Genomic DNA, 16203 nt, shown 5'->3' with positions numbered 1-16203 from the left:
TTTTATTTTTTGTGTATTTGTATGGCACTGGGGATTGAGCCCAAGGGCATTCTACCTCCAAGCTATGCCCCCAGTCCCATTTTATTTTTATTTGAAAACATGGTCTCACTACTTGCTGTCCTTGAACCTGTGATCCTCCTGTCAGCCTCCCAAGTACTGGGATTACAAGTTAGTACCACCATGCCCAGCTCCAATTTTATTTTTTTATTTTTTCCAATTTTATTTTATTTTTCTATTTTGAAATAGAATCTTGCTAACTTGCTGAGACTGGCCTTTAACTTGCTATCCTCCCGTGTCTCAGCCTCCTAAGCAATGCATTTACAGGAATGTGCCACCAGACCGAGCTGCCTTTAGAGCTGAAAATACCCCCCCACACTACTTCTAAATTCCCAAAGCCAAGCATGGTGGCCACGCTCGTAATCCTAGCATTCAGGAGGCTGAGACCGGAGGATCGTGGTTGGGAGGGCCTCAGCTACTTAGTGAGGCCCTTTGCAACTCGGTGAGACCCTATTTCAGAATAAAAAAAAAGGGGGGGGGGGGGCTGGGAGTGTAACTCAAAGATAGACTGCCCTTGTGTTCCATCCCCAGTACCACAATAAAAAAAAGTAAATAAATAAACTCCAAATGAGATGAAACCCTACTCGCATGCCTCCATTAACTTTCACACTCAAGCTGATTGTACACATATATTTAACAATACAGTTTTACACAACACTAAGAGCACTTCATATTTTACAGAGGGGCTTGAAACATATGGACTTTCTAATAATAATCATATACCATAGTACATCCAAATCTAACTCCTAAATAGATGCGTTACAATTTGTTCAGAATTTAAAGGCTTAATGGCAAAATCAGGGAAGGAAAAGAATATGTAAGTTTATTTTACATAACTGGCTGAAAAATAAATCTGAAAGATAATAAACAGAATTTAATATGGTCTCATACGCCCTGAAGGGGGTGGTGCCCGGTTTGGAGGGGTGATGGCTATGTCCAGATAGTCTCCTATCTGGAACTTCTGGGACTGCAGGGTCATGGAGTCGTCCGTCCCTTTTCTGCCAGACATGGTGCTGCCGATCTCCTTGACTCTGCAGGAAGGGAAAGCAGCTGTAATGGAGCCATATCAATGCCACAGCAAATGCAAGAGTACACTGGTCCGCCTCATAACACAGTTCACAAATTGACAAACTAAGATAATACAAATATATACCCACCACACACAGAATAATTTATTAAAGGAATTACCCCTATCTGTTAAAACATACCAAACCAAAAACAGATTACAGGAATTAAAGGTAATAAATTACTTACCGATAGCCAGGTCTTTTAAGATCCATAAAAACTATTGCAAAATTGAAGTGTGTGCCTTTCTTTCGAGCTTCTGGGTAGACTTCTTTTACTAAACTAGTTAGTTCTTTCAGAGTGGCATCCATCCTGAATTAGTAAGAGAGTTACATGTGGTTTATTAGCAATAATAATAACAAGGACACTAAAAACCAATGAGTTATTACATGTGTTTGACTTGTAACTTATGTTAGAAAATGTCAGGGAAATTTAATTTTTTTTTATTTTTTTTGCAGGTCTGGGAATGGAACCCAGGAGCATTCAACCTCCGAGCTACAGCCCCTGCCCTATTTTTTATTCTTTATTTTGAAACCGGATCTCACTGAGTTGCGGAGAGCCTCATTAAGTAGCTGAGGCTGTCCGCAAACCACGATCCTCCTGTCTCAGTCTCCCAAATGGTGGGATTACAAGCGTGCGCCACCACACCCAGCTTCATTATTTTTAACTTATTTTTTACTTTTTTGTGGTACTTGGGATTGAACCCAGGGTAATTCTACCTTCAAGCTACACATAACCCAGCCCTATTTTGAAACTGGGTCTCACTAAGTTATTAGCTGAGGCTGGCTGCTAACCTTTAACTGTATCTCAGTGTACCAAGTACTGAGATTATGGGTGTGCCCTACCAAACCCATCTCTTCCTCATTTTAGAATCTCTGAAACTGGAATGTATCTTACAATCAATTTACTAGGAAAGTATTTTCATAAAGATGTACATTTTTTCTTTTTTCCCTGTAGTGCTGGTGATTAAACCCAGGCTAGTACATTTTTTTTAACCAAATACTAATCAAAATGTTGCTGTGAAGGCTGGGCATGGTGGCGCACGCTTTTTTTTTTTTTTTTTTTTTTTGGTGGGTCTGTCTGGGGATGGAACCCAGGAGTATGGAACCCAGGAGTATTCGACCTCCGAGCTATACCCCCTGCCCTATTTTTTTATTTTTTATTTTGAAACAGGGTCTCACGGAGTTGCAAAGGGCCTCACAAGTAGCTGAGGCTGTCCACGAACCGCGATCCTCTGGTCTCAGCCTCCCAAATGATGGGATTACAAGCATGCGCCACCATGCCCAGCTTGGCGCATGCTTGTAATCCCATCATACAGGAGGCGAAGACTGGAGGATCGTGGTTCACTGGACAGCCTCAACTACTTAATGAGGCCCTTTGCAACTCAGTGAGATCCTGTTTAAAAAATAAAAAGACTAAAAACAAGGGCTGGGAGTGTAGCTCAGAGGTACAATGTCCCTGGGTACCATCCCTGGTACCGCAAAAAAAAAAAAAAAAAAGTTGCTGTGAGATATTCTGTAGATATGTTTAACACCTATAACTAGCTGACTTAAAATTAGAGATTAACCTGTATGATCTGGGTGGTCCTGATTCAATCAATAGAAAAGCTTTAAGATCAGACATGAGGCTGGCACCAAGTAATTAAGACTATGGAAACCAACATCAGCTCACACTGGTGGATGAATGTTAACACCACCAACTGTACACTTAAAATTAGTTAAAGAGGAAGCCGGGCGTGGTGGCGCACTTGGGAGGCTGAGACAGGAAGAAAGCACAGGTTCGAAGCCAGCCTCAGCTACTTAGTGAGGCTTTCAGCAACTTAGTGAGACCCTGTTTCCAAATAAAATATAACAAAGGTCTGGGAGTATAGCCCGAAGGTAGAAAGCCTCTGGGTTCCACCCCCAGTGCCACCAAAAAAAAAAAAAAAAAAATTAGTTAAAGAGGTAAATTTAGCATTATACTGAAGTACATCCCCAGCCCTTTTATTTTAAAACAGGGTTTCACTAAGTTCAGAGGCTGGCCTTGAACCTGTAATCTCCTGTCTCAGCTTCCCAAGTACTGGGATTATACTCCTGAGCCACTTACTCAATTCAAAAAAACACATTTTAAAATCATACAGCTAGCCCGGTGCGGTGGCACACGCTTGTAATCCCGGCATTCGGGACACTGAGACTGGAGGATCACAGTTCGAGGACAGCCTCAGCTACTTAGTGAGGCTGTTTGCAACTCAGTGAGACCCTGTTTCAAAAATAAAGAATAGAGCCGGGCGTGGTGGCGTACTTGTAATCCCCACACTTGGGAGGTGGAGACAGGAGGATCTAAGCCAGCTGCTGGCTTCAGAGACCCTGTTTCCAAATAAAAAGTATAAATAGGTCAGGGAGTGTAGCCCGGAGGAAGAAGGGTTTCCAGGAACCCCAATAACACCAAAAATAAATAAAAAATAAATTTAAAAATAAAGAATAGAAAATGGGGCTGGGGGTGTAGCTTGGAGGTAGAATCCCCCTGGGTTGCATCCCTAGTACCGCAAATATATAAAATAAAAAGAAAAAGAAAATAGGCTTTGGTGACTTTATTTTTGGTGTTGTGGTACCTATGGATTAAGCCTAAGTGGAAATGGTCTTTGAGGATAAACCTATTCCTCCTACTCACCATGTCGGCTCACACCATGTATTTCACTATGTCTCCCTCAAGGGCACTACCACATTTAAATTATCCATATCGTTTTGAACCAGGCAGCCACAATGGTGACAACATTGAACTGTCAGTTTTGTTTTTTCTCAGCACTGGGGATGGAATCCAGGGGCATTTACCTCCAAGCTACACCCTCAGCACGATTTTCTATTCTTTATTTTGAAACAGGATCTGAGTTGCAAAGGGCCTCACTAAGTTGTAGCTGAGGCTGTCCGGGAATCGCAATCCTCCTGTCTCAGCCTCCCAAATGCTGGGATTATAAGCGTGCACCACCACACCTGGCTCTGATCTGTCAATTCTTAACATCGCCAAAATATAAAATCATCACAAAAGTTTAGAAAATAGGCAAATTCACGTTTAATAGCAGGACCCTCTACTTTTCTGACAGCCATGTCCGAAGGCCTCAACTGAGGTGGAAAATAAAGCTCCAGCTGGGACTGATGGTGCACACCTGTAATCTCAGTACTTGGGAAATGCAGCAGTATTCCAAGTTCAAGGGCTGCCTCAGCAGTGTAGCGAAATTCCCAGCAATCTAGCCAGACCATGTTTTTTGTTGTTGGTGGTCTTCTGTTTCTTTTTTTCTTTCTTTTGGCACTAGAGATTGAATCCAGGAACCTAACTTTGAGTACCACAGCAGCCCTTTTCAAATTTTGTTTTTATTTTGAAAAAGGGTCTCGCAGTTGCTGAGGCTGGTTTCAAATCTACGATCCTCCTTTTCCAGCCTTCTATGTGCTAGGATTACTGGCGTAAGGCCACCACGCCTAGCAAGAACGTGTTTCCAAACAAACTGGCTGGGAGCGCACCTCGGAGGTAGACTGCCCCGGTTCGATCCCCAGATCCACTCACAAAGCGACCGAGGGAGAGGAAGAGAGGCGGAGGCCGGCCGCGAGCTCACCAGGTGTAGATCTGCAGTTCGCTGGACGGCACGTTTCCGCGGGAGAACTCGTCCATTCGGTGGTGGCGGCCATTGTTGGTGGTGAAGACTCGCAGCAGCAGCGGACACGTCTGGGGAGGGAAGCCGGGGGCGAGGTCACGGCGGCGGCGGCGGCCAGCCCGCTCCCCCGCGGCGCCGGGCCACCCGCCTCCCCCGACCCCGCAGCGCCGGGCCTCACCTTCTCGCGGTCGATCGGCTTCTCCGGCTCTTTCTTAATTTCCTCCTGGGTGACGCGCGACTCCACCGCCATCTTTCCCCTTCGGCCCGCGAGACGCTCGCCCTGACCTCCGACCCCCGCCGCGAGCATTCGCGCGAGCCTCTCGCGAGGAGAGCGGGCGGGCTTCTCGCGCGGGGGCGGGGCTTCTGCGGCGCAGGCGCACTGCGGTGAGCGCGCGAGCGGCCGGCCGCGCCTGCGCGCTGCGGCCTCGGGCGGCGCGGGCGGGCCGTTCCTTGGCTGGGGCGGAAGTGGCGGTTTAGCGCGTTGTGGAGAAACGCGCGCTTATCGAGCGTGGCTAGAAGATTCCAGGCGATAGGCAGACATTAACAGAGCCGGGTGTCCCCTTTCTGACGAGGGCGGGCGTCAGAGCCGGCGGAGCTGAGGGCAGCCGGAGCTGGGCTCTCCGCACACATACGGGCGAGCCGAGACCGGGCGCGGGCGAGCGCCGCCCTGGAGTGGCTGCCTGACGCGCGGAAAGGAATCCGCTACCGGAGCACGGGACACCAAAGACGACAGCTGAAGAGAGCCCGTGAGCTCCGGGCTCGGAGGCTGAGGCCAGAGGACCGCGCGGTGAACCACGCAACGAATGAGCGGGACCCCGTTTCAAAGTAGGGCCGAGCCGGGCGTGGTGGAGCACGCTTGTAAACCCAGCATTGGGGAGGCTGAGACCGGAGGATCGCGGTTCAAAGACAGCCTCGGTACTTAGCGAGGCCCTGCGCAACTCAGTGAGACCCTGCACTAACATAAAGAATAAAAAATAGAGCTGTGCGTGGTGGCGCACGCTTGTAATGCCAGCATTCGGGAGGCTGAGACAGGAGGATCGCTGCTGGAGGACAGCCTCAGCTACTTAGGCCCTTCACAACTCAGTGAAACCCTGTTTCAAAATAAGGAATAAAAAAAAAAAAAAAAGACGGGCATGGTGGCGCAGGCTTGTAATCCCAGCATTTGGGAGGCTGAGACCGGAGAGTGTGGACAGCCTCAGCTACTTAGGCCCTCTGTAACTTAGTGAGACACTGTTTCAAAAAAAAAATAAAGAATAAAATTAGGACAGGGGCTGTAGTCAAATGCCCCTGGGTTTCAACCCCAGACCCACAAGAAAAAAGGCGGGGGCTAAATCTCGGAGGTAAAATGCCCCTGGGTTCCATCCCCAGTACCACAAAAAAATAATAATAATAATAATAGAGAATAAAAAATTAGGGCTGAGGCCTGTCGCTCAGAGGTAGAATGCCACTGGGTTCTATCCCCAATACCACAAGAAATAAATAGCTAGGGGTGCTTGATGGTGCACGCCTGTAATTCCTGCATTTGGGAGCCTGAGACAGGAGGATCTCAGGATCCAGGCCAGCCACAGCTATTTAGCGGAGTTCTCAACAATTTAGCAAGACTTCAAATTTTAAAATAAAATGGGGCTGAGAGTGTAGTTCTGAGGTAAAATGCCCCCGGATTCAATCCCCAGAACTACACAACAAACCTAAAAGAAAAATCACACAAGCATATGACTGAAAAGGTGTACTATAGATGGGTGTGGTGGCCCACACCTGTAATCTCAGTACTTGGAAGATTAACATAGGAATATCACAGGTTGGAGGACAGCCCTAGCAACTAAATACTCTCAGCAAGGTAGCTTCACAGTTTTAAAACAAAAAGGCCTGGGGGAGCTGGGCGTGGTCACCCATGCATATAATCCCAGAATTGGGGAGGCTGAGACAAGAGGCTTATAGGTTTGAGGCCAGCCTCAGCAATGTAGCAAAGCCCTCATCAACGTAATATAATCCTGTTAAAAATGAAAATTATAAGCCGGTGTGGTATTGCACACTTGTAATCTTTTTTTTTTTTTTTTTTTTTTTTTGGTGGTGATATTGGGGGTGGAACCCAGAGGCTTTCTACCTCCAGGCTGTACTCCCAGACCTTTTTTATATTTTATTTGGAAACAGGGTCTCACTAAGTTGCTGAGAACCTCACAAAGCAGCTGAGGCTGGCGTCAAACCTGTGCGATCCTCCTGTTTCAGCCTCCCAAGTGGGGGGATTACAAGCGTGCGCCACCACGCCCGGCTACGCTTGTAATCTTAATACTTGGGCAGCTGAGACAGGATGATCAGGGTTCGAGGACAGCCTCAGCTATTTAGTGAGGCCCTTCACAACTTAGACCCTGTTTCAAAATAAAAAATAAAAATTTGGGCTGTGGGTGTAACTAGGAGCTAGAATGTAGCTGGGTTCAATCGTTAGCACCACAAAAAGAAAATGAAAAATATAAATAAAATACAGTACCTGGGCATAGTGGCTCACGCTTATGCTTGTAATCTCAGTACTTAGAGGGTGATACAGAGGATACCAGGTTTCAAAAGGCCCTGTTTCAAAATAGTGAAAAATAGGGCTGGGGTGTAGCTTGGAAGTAGAATGCCCCTTGGTTCAGTCCCCAGTACCGCAAAATATATATATATATATATATATATATATATATATATATATATATATATGGTTAAGGGTGTAGTTTGGAGATAGAATGCCTCTGGATTCAATTCCAGTACCCTGCTACAAATGCACACCAAAAAAGAAAGCCGGACGTGGTGGTGCACACTTGTAATCCCCACACTTGGAAGATTTAGGAAGATCACGGTCTGTGGACAGCCTCAGCTACTTAGTGAGGCCCTCTGCAACACAGACCCTGTTTCAAAATAAAGAATAAAAAATAGGGTTGGGGGTATAGCTTAGATTAGAATCCCCCTGGGTTCCATTCCCAGCACTGAAAAAAAAAAAAAAAGAGAGAGAGAATAAAGCTGCTATACTGAATATATAAGAACTGAAGAAAATGACAGTCCAATTGTAAAAAGGATAAAAATAACAGCTATAAAAATGAATCTCGAAAAGATCAATAAAAGCTGGGTATGGTGACTCATATTTGTAATCCCAGTACTTGGGAGGCTGAGACAGATGGATCACAGGTTCCATCAGCAAGTAGTGAGACTCCAACCTAGCAAGGCCTTGTTTCAAAATAAAAACAAAATAGGGCTAGGGGTGTAGCTCAGAGGTAGGATGCCTTAGTTTCAATCCCAGTAACTAACACACACACACACAAACACACACACACATCAGGAAATTGCATTAAAACCACAGTGCTTGGTTTTAAACTAAATCCACTAGATTGGCCAGATATGATATTGCTCACTTGTAATCTCAGTACCTGGGAGACAGACAAGAGGATCGGAGGTTCAAGAACAGCTTTGGCTACTTAGTGAGGCCTTCTGTAGCTTAGACCCTTTTTTTTTCTTTTTTTTTTTTTTTTTTTGTTGTTGTTGTGTGTGTGTGTATGGTACTGGGGATGGAACCCAGGGGCTTTCTACCTCTGGGCTACACTCCCAGACCTATTTTTTTATATTTTATTTGGAAACAGGGTCTCACCAAGTTGCTGAGAGCCTCACTAAGTAGCTGAGGCTGGCTTCGAACCTGTGCGATCCTCCTGTCTCAGCCTCCCAAGCGCTGAGATTACAAGTGTATGCCACCACGCCTGACTAGACCTGTTTCAAGCTAAAAAAATTAATTAGGGCTGATGTGTAGATCAGAGATAGAATGCCCCTGGGTTAATCTCCAGTACCATCACCAACAAAAAAGAAAGCAGGCAAATTGTTCCTACTAGACCTGGTGGTACACACTTGTAATCCAGGTACTTGGAAGGCTGAGACAAGAGGATTTCAGGTTCAAGGCTAGCCTCAGCTACTTAGTGAGGCCCTCTGCAATTTAGTGAGACCCTGTTTTATTTTTTTTATTTTTATTGGTGCATTGTAATCATACATCACATTGGAATACAAGACTTGAGAGGATATACAAGCACACATCATCCAGTTAGCCCTCATCCAGCCCCCATCCCATTCCCTCCCCCTCCCTCGATCCCATGCTTGTTTGGTGATTAACTTTAATACATATGTTTATGTACCTCCTGCTTTTTAAAGAGGCTCCATCCTCCCCTATTCCATACCCTCACCTTAATTGCTTCACTATAGGGCCCTTTCTATAGCTCGACCACTTCCTGTTGCCCGTTTCCTCCTAGTTATTGCTCATTAGGGGAAGCATCTGGTTTTAATTTTATGCGATATTTCTCTGTGCATGCCGCGTTGCAAATACCGATCCCACTCTTGACGACCCCAGTTGTGGCCTGGCTACCCGGTGGACTGATCCAGACCTCGCTGGCTCAAGCAGCGGCCTTGCCTCATGGGAGGCTCCGATTCTGGTTTCGCTGGCCCCGACACTGGCCTAACCCCTCAGCTGGCTCCGATCCCAGCCTCGGAGGCCCCAGCATGGCCTTGCCTCACGGCAGGCTCTGATGTTAGCCGATGGCCCCAGCATCGGCCTAACCCCTCGGCAGGCTCCAATCCAGGCCTCAGAGGCCTCAGTAGTGGCCTTGCCTCACGGAAGGTTCCGATGCCGGCCAGTGGCCCCGGTACCGGCCTAACCCCTCAGCTGGCTCCGATCCCGGCCTCGGAGGCCCCAGCACTGGCCTTGCCTCACGGCAGGTTCCAATCCAGGCCTCGCTGGCCCCGGCACCGGCCTAACCCCTCGGTGATGGGGTGTGTCTATACAGCACCTAAGGAGATTCGGCCTGAGCGGCCTACAGCCTAAGGCAAAACTTTAAGTAAAGTGATTCAGCAAAAAATGGGCAAGGATGGCGCCTGGAGGAAGCTAGGAAGGCGTGTTTTCCCCATTCATTATGGGTGGGGAGACTGAGCGGTTTTTCACTTTCTACCTTTAAAGGAGCTTTCTGCACACATGAATGGCTCATGTACTGGCCTGGGATTGGCTGTAAACTACATGCTAGTGATCTTTATCCCAGATAGGCTAGGCTATTTCTCATGGAAATTCCCCTCGTGGCTTGGTACTGTATAAAGGATGTCTTGGAGGGAGATAAATGAGATCTCACTTAACTTGACTCCCGGCTCGTGGGTTTGTGTTCAAGTCATCCGGTACTCATCATCTCACCAAGCCCCGTCAGCTGTCGGGCAGGATTCCCGACACCTCGGCAGGCTCCGATCCCGGCCTAGGAGGCCTCAATAGCGGCCTTGCCTCACGGAAGGCTCCGATGCCGGCCAGTGGCCCCAGCACCGGCCTAACCCCTCAGCTGGCTCCGATCCCAGCCTCGGAGGCCCCAGCATCAGCCTTGCCTCGCGGCAGGCTCCGATCCCAGACTCGCTGGCCCCAGCACCAGCCTAACCCCTTGGCAGGCTCCAGTCCTGGCCTCGGAGGTCTCAATAACGACCTTGCCTCACAGAAGGCTCCAATGCCGGCCGTTGGCCCCAGCACCAGCCTAACCCCTCGGCAGGCTCCGATTCTGGCCTCAGAGGCCTAGTGAGACCCTGTTTTAAAATAAAGAATAAGCCAGGCATGGTGGTGCATGCTTGTAATCCCTGTGCCTGGGAGTCTGAGACAGGAGAATCACGCAGGTTCAAAGCCAACCTCAGCTACTTAGTGAGGCTCTCAGCAACTTAGTGAGACCCTGTTTCCAAATAAAATATAAAATAGGAGCCAGGCATGGTGGCAAACACTTGTAATCTCCGCACTTGGGAGGCTGAGACAGGAGGATCACGCAGGTTCGAAGCCAGCTGAGGCTGGCTTAAGAGACCCTGTTTCCAAATAAAATATAAAAGAGGTCTGGGAGTGTAGCCCAGAGGTAGAAGGCCCCTGGGTTCCATCCCCAGAACCACCAAAAAAAAAAAAAAAGAAAAGAGGTCTGGGAGTATAGCCTGGAGGTAGAAAGCCCCTGGGTTCACCCCCAGTACAATAATAATAATAATAATAATAATAATAATAATAATAAAAAATAAAAAATTAGGGCTGGGGGTGTCATTCAGAGAGTGCCCCTGGGTTCCACCCCCAGTAGTGCAAAAGAAAGAAAGAATAAAAAATAGGGATAGGGGTGTAGCTTGGCAGTAGAATGACCCTGACTCAATCCCAAGTACTATAAAAAAAGAAAATATTGTTCCGAGCCAGGGATAGTAGAACATGCTTGTAATCCCAGTACTTAGAAGGCTGAGACAGGAGGATCACAGGTTCAAAACTACCCTCGGGGCCGGGCATGGTGGCACCCGCTTGTAATCCCAGCGCTGGGGAGGCTGAAACAGGAGGATCGCACAGGTTTGAAGCCAGCCTCAGCTACTTAGTGAGGCTCTCAGCAACTTGGTGAGACCCTGTTTCCAAATAAAGTATAAAATAGGTCTAGGAGTAGAGCCTGGAGGTAGAAAAGACCCTGAGTCCCACCCCTAGTACCAAAAACAAAACAATAACAAAAAAACAAAAAAAAACTAGCCTCAACAATTTAGTGACGCTCTCCACAACTTAGTGAGACCCTGTTTCAAAATAAAATAAAATAGGGATGGGGGTGTAGCTCACAGGTAGAATAATGCTCCTGAGTCTCATCCTCAGTTCCACACACAAAAAAAAACTTAATGTTTCAGATGCATCTCAGGTGCTAAAACTCCCAAGAGCAATGAAGTAATTATAATTACACAAAACTCAGAACAGTTACCTCTGGGGAAAGCAGGGGATTGTGGTGAAGGAAGAGAAAGTAACATTCTGCGATTTTTTTTTCACCTACATTGTTCTTACATAATTGAATTAAAATTACTCTTTGAAGAGTAGATTTAGCTGGGCACGGTGGCCAACCCTTGTAATCCCAGCATTTGGGAGGCTGAGACAGGAGGAGGGAGAGTGGATTCGTGGACAGTCTCAGTGAAGCCCTTTATTTAAAGAATAAAAAATAGTTGCTGGGGGTACAGCTCGAATGTAGAATGCCCCTGGATTCCATCCCAAGTACCGCAAAAAGAGAGAAGATTTGTTTCACGTTTACCCTTCTCTTCTGTACCAATGCCATACCTTGCTATTTTTCTAAAACAGTGCCCCAAAGGAAATAAACTACTGAGTTGATAAGAAAAGATAGTGTGAAAGGAACAGTAAGCAAAAAGCAGTGGCAGGTACTTCATAGAGTATTACACTCAAGTAACATGCAAGCAGGAACAAAAGCCCAATGCAACAAATGGTCATAGAAATGGAACTTTTTTGTATGTGTGGTCCTGGGAATTGAACCCAGGGGCATTGTACACCCCCAGCTCTATTTTTTTATTTTTTATTCTGAAACAGGATCTCACTAAATTGCAATCACTAAGTAGCTGAGGCTGTCCTCGAACAGTGACCCTCCTATATCAGCCTCTCAAATGCTGGGATTACAAGCATGCGCCACCACGGACCTGGCCTCTCATCCACTTTTGAGAACTGGTTGGCATTACCTAGATAGACTTTATAGGTGCCAACTTCAAGATCCTGCTATTTAAGCCAGGTGTGGTGGCACACACTTGTAATTCCAGCATTCGGCAGGCTAAGACTGGAAGATCACAGTTCGCAGACAAGCCTCAGCTACTTAGTGAGGCCCTCCGCAATTTAGTGAGACCCTGTCTCAAAATAAAGAATAAAAAATAGGGCAGGGTGTAGTTTGGAGGTCGAATGCCCCTGGGTTCCATCCCCAGACCCGCAAAAAAAAAAAAAAAAAAAAAAGATTCTAATTTATCCCTAAAAAAATATTACACGTGCCAGACATGGGGCACTCACCTGTAATTCCTGTAGTTGGGAAGCTGAGATGGGAGGATCCTGGGTTAGCAAACAGCCCCAGCAAGTTAGTGAGGCCCTCTGCAACTTAAAGAGACCTGTTTCAAAATAAAAAATAAAGCTGGGTCAGACATGGTGGCATTCTACCCTTAGTGAGTAATGAGACCCTGTTTCAAAATAAAAAATAATAAATAGGGCAGGGGGGTGTAGTGTGGAGGTAGAATGCCCCTGGGTTCAATCCTCAGTACTGCAAAAAAAAAAAAAATCTGTACCTATAAGTTTTATTTTGTTGTTGTTGTTATTGTTGTTTGTTTGTTTGTTTGTTTGTTTGTTTGTTTGTTTTGCAAAGGGCCTCACTAAGTATCTGAGGCTGTCCTCGGACCACGATCCTCCTGTCTCAGCTTCCTGAAAACTGGGATTACAACCATGAGCCACCACGCCCAGCCAGCCTATTTTTTTGTTATGAAATAGGGTCTCTCTAAGTTGCTGAGGGCCTCTATAAGTTGCTGAGGCTAGTGTTGAAATTGTGATCCTCCTGTCTCTGCCTTTCAAATACTGGGATTATATGTATGTGCCACCATGCAAGGCTCAATGTTTTAATATTTTATTTATTTATTGTAGTACTGGAGTTTATTTATTGTGGTATTGGATTGATTGGAAGGCATTCTACCCTTGACCTACAGCCCAGCTCTATTTTATTTTTTTTATTTTGAAACAGGGCCTCACTAACTTACGTAGACCCTCACTAAATTACTGAGGCTGGTCTTGAACCTATCTTTCTTTCTCAACTTTCCAAGTCTGGGACTACAGATATGTCACCAAGCATGGATCAAGGATTGCGGATTGAGGACAGCCTCGGATATTCAGTGAGGCCCTGCGCACCTTAGTGAGACCCTGTTTCAAAATAAAGAAGAAAAAAAAAAAATAGGGGCAGGGGTGTAGCTCGGATGGCAAATACCCCTGGGTTCCATTCCCAGACCCACCAAAAATAAATAAATAAATAAATGCCTGGCATGATGGTGCACACTTGTAATCCCAGCATTCAGGAAGCTGAGACAGTAGGATCATGGTTCGCAGACAGCCTCAACCTACTTAGTGAGGCCCTTTCGAACTCAGTGAGACCCTGTTTAAAAATAAAGAATAAAAAATAGGGCTGGGGGTGTATCTGAGTAGAATGCCCTTGGGTGCCATCCCCAGTACTGCAATAAATAAATAAATTGAAGATGGCGACGGAGTAAAGCGGGGCTTACGAGCCCCGCTAACAACCAATCTCTATTACCACAAAATCAGTGCCTTTCATAGCCAGAAAACACCATCAGCAGAGAAACAAAAAATGTAAATACAAGGGACAGAGAAAAAGAGGGCCATAAAAATGAGACACCAGAAAAAACAACAGACGGCTGTGCTGCAACCAGAGGCGCAGCGCGGAGCAGCGCAGACACCATCTTCCCTTGCAGCACCAGGATCCAGAGAGGAGGGGGACTCAAAACAGAGCTCAGATTAGACCTAGTGGAGCAAGCAAGCCAAGCGGTTGTGTAATCTTGTCTCAGAGCCGGTAGCGCTTGCAGCATGGCTGACCAACTGACTGAAGAGCAGATTGCAGAATTCAAAGAAGCTTTTTCACTATTTGACAAGGATCGTGATGGAACTATAACAACAAAGGAATTGGGAACTGTAATGAGGTCTCTTGGGCAAAATCCCACAGAAGCAGAATTGCAGGATGCCAAGACTTTGCTGCCCACTCCATCTCGGCATCTACATGTGTGAGAATCCATGTAGTCATCGGCGATTAGCCCCGAGAGAGGGCATCGTCTCTGGCCAAAAAACTCCTCCACTCTTAGATATTCTTTCATAACTATTATTCTTTTAGTAATGATTCTTTTAACTTTCCACATGAAATTGCTCCGGTGGAAAAAAGATCAGGACTGTGAGTGAAAATTGAATCCATGTCCTTCCAGTAAACTTTCAGCCTTGCTCAAATGGTAATTAGATGAGCCTTGTTCAAATGGTAATTAGAAGCAGCATTCCAGTCCACCTTCGACCTTCAATACAGCAACACCACCTGGTTAAAAATAGCTATGTCAAAACAAAGGACAGATAAAATAGATGTGTAAAGATGAAAGAAAGAAAATATGGTGAGAATAAGAAAGTATTTTGTATGAAGAAGAGCTTATCCTGAGATTGGCCCGAATGGGAAAGAGAGAATTAGGGTAATCAGAAAAGAAAAGAAAGTTGCAGAAGGTTAGTGATAGGAATATGGATTATTAAAAGAAGGAAAATGCTCAGCTGCTAGAGAAATATATCTGACAACTAAATCTAAAGACCTCATGTTATTTTTTGGTGTTTACCTGCTAAACTGTGTCATGAGTTTGTTTAAGTTTTCAGACAGCGGATAGTATTGCAGACAAAATCCAGCAGACATTCATCGAAATTCCTTAAATCATCATAAAGGAACACGGACGATAACTATATGAAAGCTGGAATCTCGGACTTCGTCCCCCATTATATATAAAGGAGGACATTGGACTAAGCCCTAGGAATGAGCTCCGAAAGTGTTAAAGAAAACTCTTAAAAAACAAACTGGATTCTTCAAGTGATTTTTGGGTGTGACTTTTAGCCAAATAGAAGCCTCTGCAGCTGCAAGGCCAAGGGGGGCTGGGCTCCAGAGCACAAGGCCCACCTGAGATAATGGGACTGATCTCAATCACAAAGACCTGGGATATCCCAGGCTTTACTTATGTCTTGTTCAGGGTTGGTAATTTGCATGTGTATCTCTCTTTTGTACCTTGGGTGTTTTGCACTTCTTTTTACTAGATATTCACTGGGAGAGGGGAATATATAAAAAAATCTTGTGTCCAAAATAAAGTGTTCGATTGCACAAGAAGCATCGATCCATGTCAGGTTCTTTTTAAAGCGCTGATCATAGGATTATTTTCCTAGGAAAGAACCGCTACAGATAAGAATCTGTAGAAAATCAGTCTATCCTTCCCCACCTTTACTGAGACCCTCGACCGCGAGCAAACTCGCGCCCCATTGGACTAGCTGGCTTTTGGCAGCAGGACATGATTAATGAAGTAGATGCTGATGGTAATGGCACAATTGACTTCCCTGAAATTCTGACAATGATGGCAAGAAAAATGAAAGACACAGACAGTGAAGAGGAAATTAGAGAAGCATTCCATGTATTTGACAAGGATGGCAATGGCTATATTAGTGCAGCAGAGCTTCGCCATGTGATGACAAACCTTGGAGAGAAGTTGACAGATGAAGAGGTTGATGAAATGATCAGGGAAGCAGATATTGATGGTGATGGTCAAGTAAACTGAATAGTTTGTACAAATCATGACAGCAAAGTGAAGACATTGTACAGAATGTGTTAAATTTCTTGTACAATACTGTTTATTTGCCTTTGCTTTGTTTGTAACTTATCTGTAAAAGGTTTCCCCTTACTGTCAAAAAATATGCATGTATAGTAATTAGGACTTCATTCCTCCATGTTTTCTTCCCTTATCTTACTGTCATTGTCCTGAAACCTTATTTTAGAAAATTGATCAAGTAAAATGTTGCATGTGGCTTACTCTGGATATATCTAAGCCCTTCTGCACATCCAAACTTAGATGGAGTTGGTCAAATGAGGGAACATCTGCGTTAT

At 45.5% G+C, this 16203-nt stretch overlaps 2 protein-coding genes across 2 annotated transcripts; one reads left to right on the top strand and one right to left on the bottom strand.

Annotated features, from left to right (window-relative positions):
* Positions 1–931: 931 nt before the first annotated feature.
* SAP18 (Sin3A associated protein 18) lies at positions 932–5054 on the bottom strand (the record flags this gene model as incomplete). The annotated part of the gene is made up of 4 exons (XM_080720025.1): positions 932–1088; positions 1312–1434; positions 4709–4818; positions 4926–5054. 4 exons carry the CDS (start codon positions 5052–5054, stop codon positions 932–934), a joined length of 519 nt encoding a protein of 172 aa, XP_080576151.1.
* Positions 5055–14111: 9057 nt separating this feature from the next.
* Positions 14112–15877, top strand: LOC308259130 (calmodulin-alpha; the record flags this gene model as incomplete). The annotated part of the gene is made up of 2 exons (XM_080689921.1): positions 14112–14270; positions 15611–15877. Exons 1-2 carry the CDS (start codon positions 14121–14123, stop codon positions 15875–15877), a joined length of 417 nt encoding a protein of 138 aa, XP_080546047.1. The 5' UTR covers positions 14112–14120.
* Between the last annotated feature and the right edge of the window lie 326 nt (positions 15878–16203).

This window comes from Muscardinus avellanarius (assembly GCF_963383645.1).
Source record: "Muscardinus avellanarius genome assembly, chromosome: 2".
Lineage (NCBI taxonomy): Eukaryota > Metazoa > Chordata > Mammalia > Rodentia > Gliridae > Muscardinus > Muscardinus avellanarius.
The sequence above is the reverse complement of the archived record's forward strand: the minus strand, read 5'-3'. Positions and strand labels throughout refer to the sequence as shown.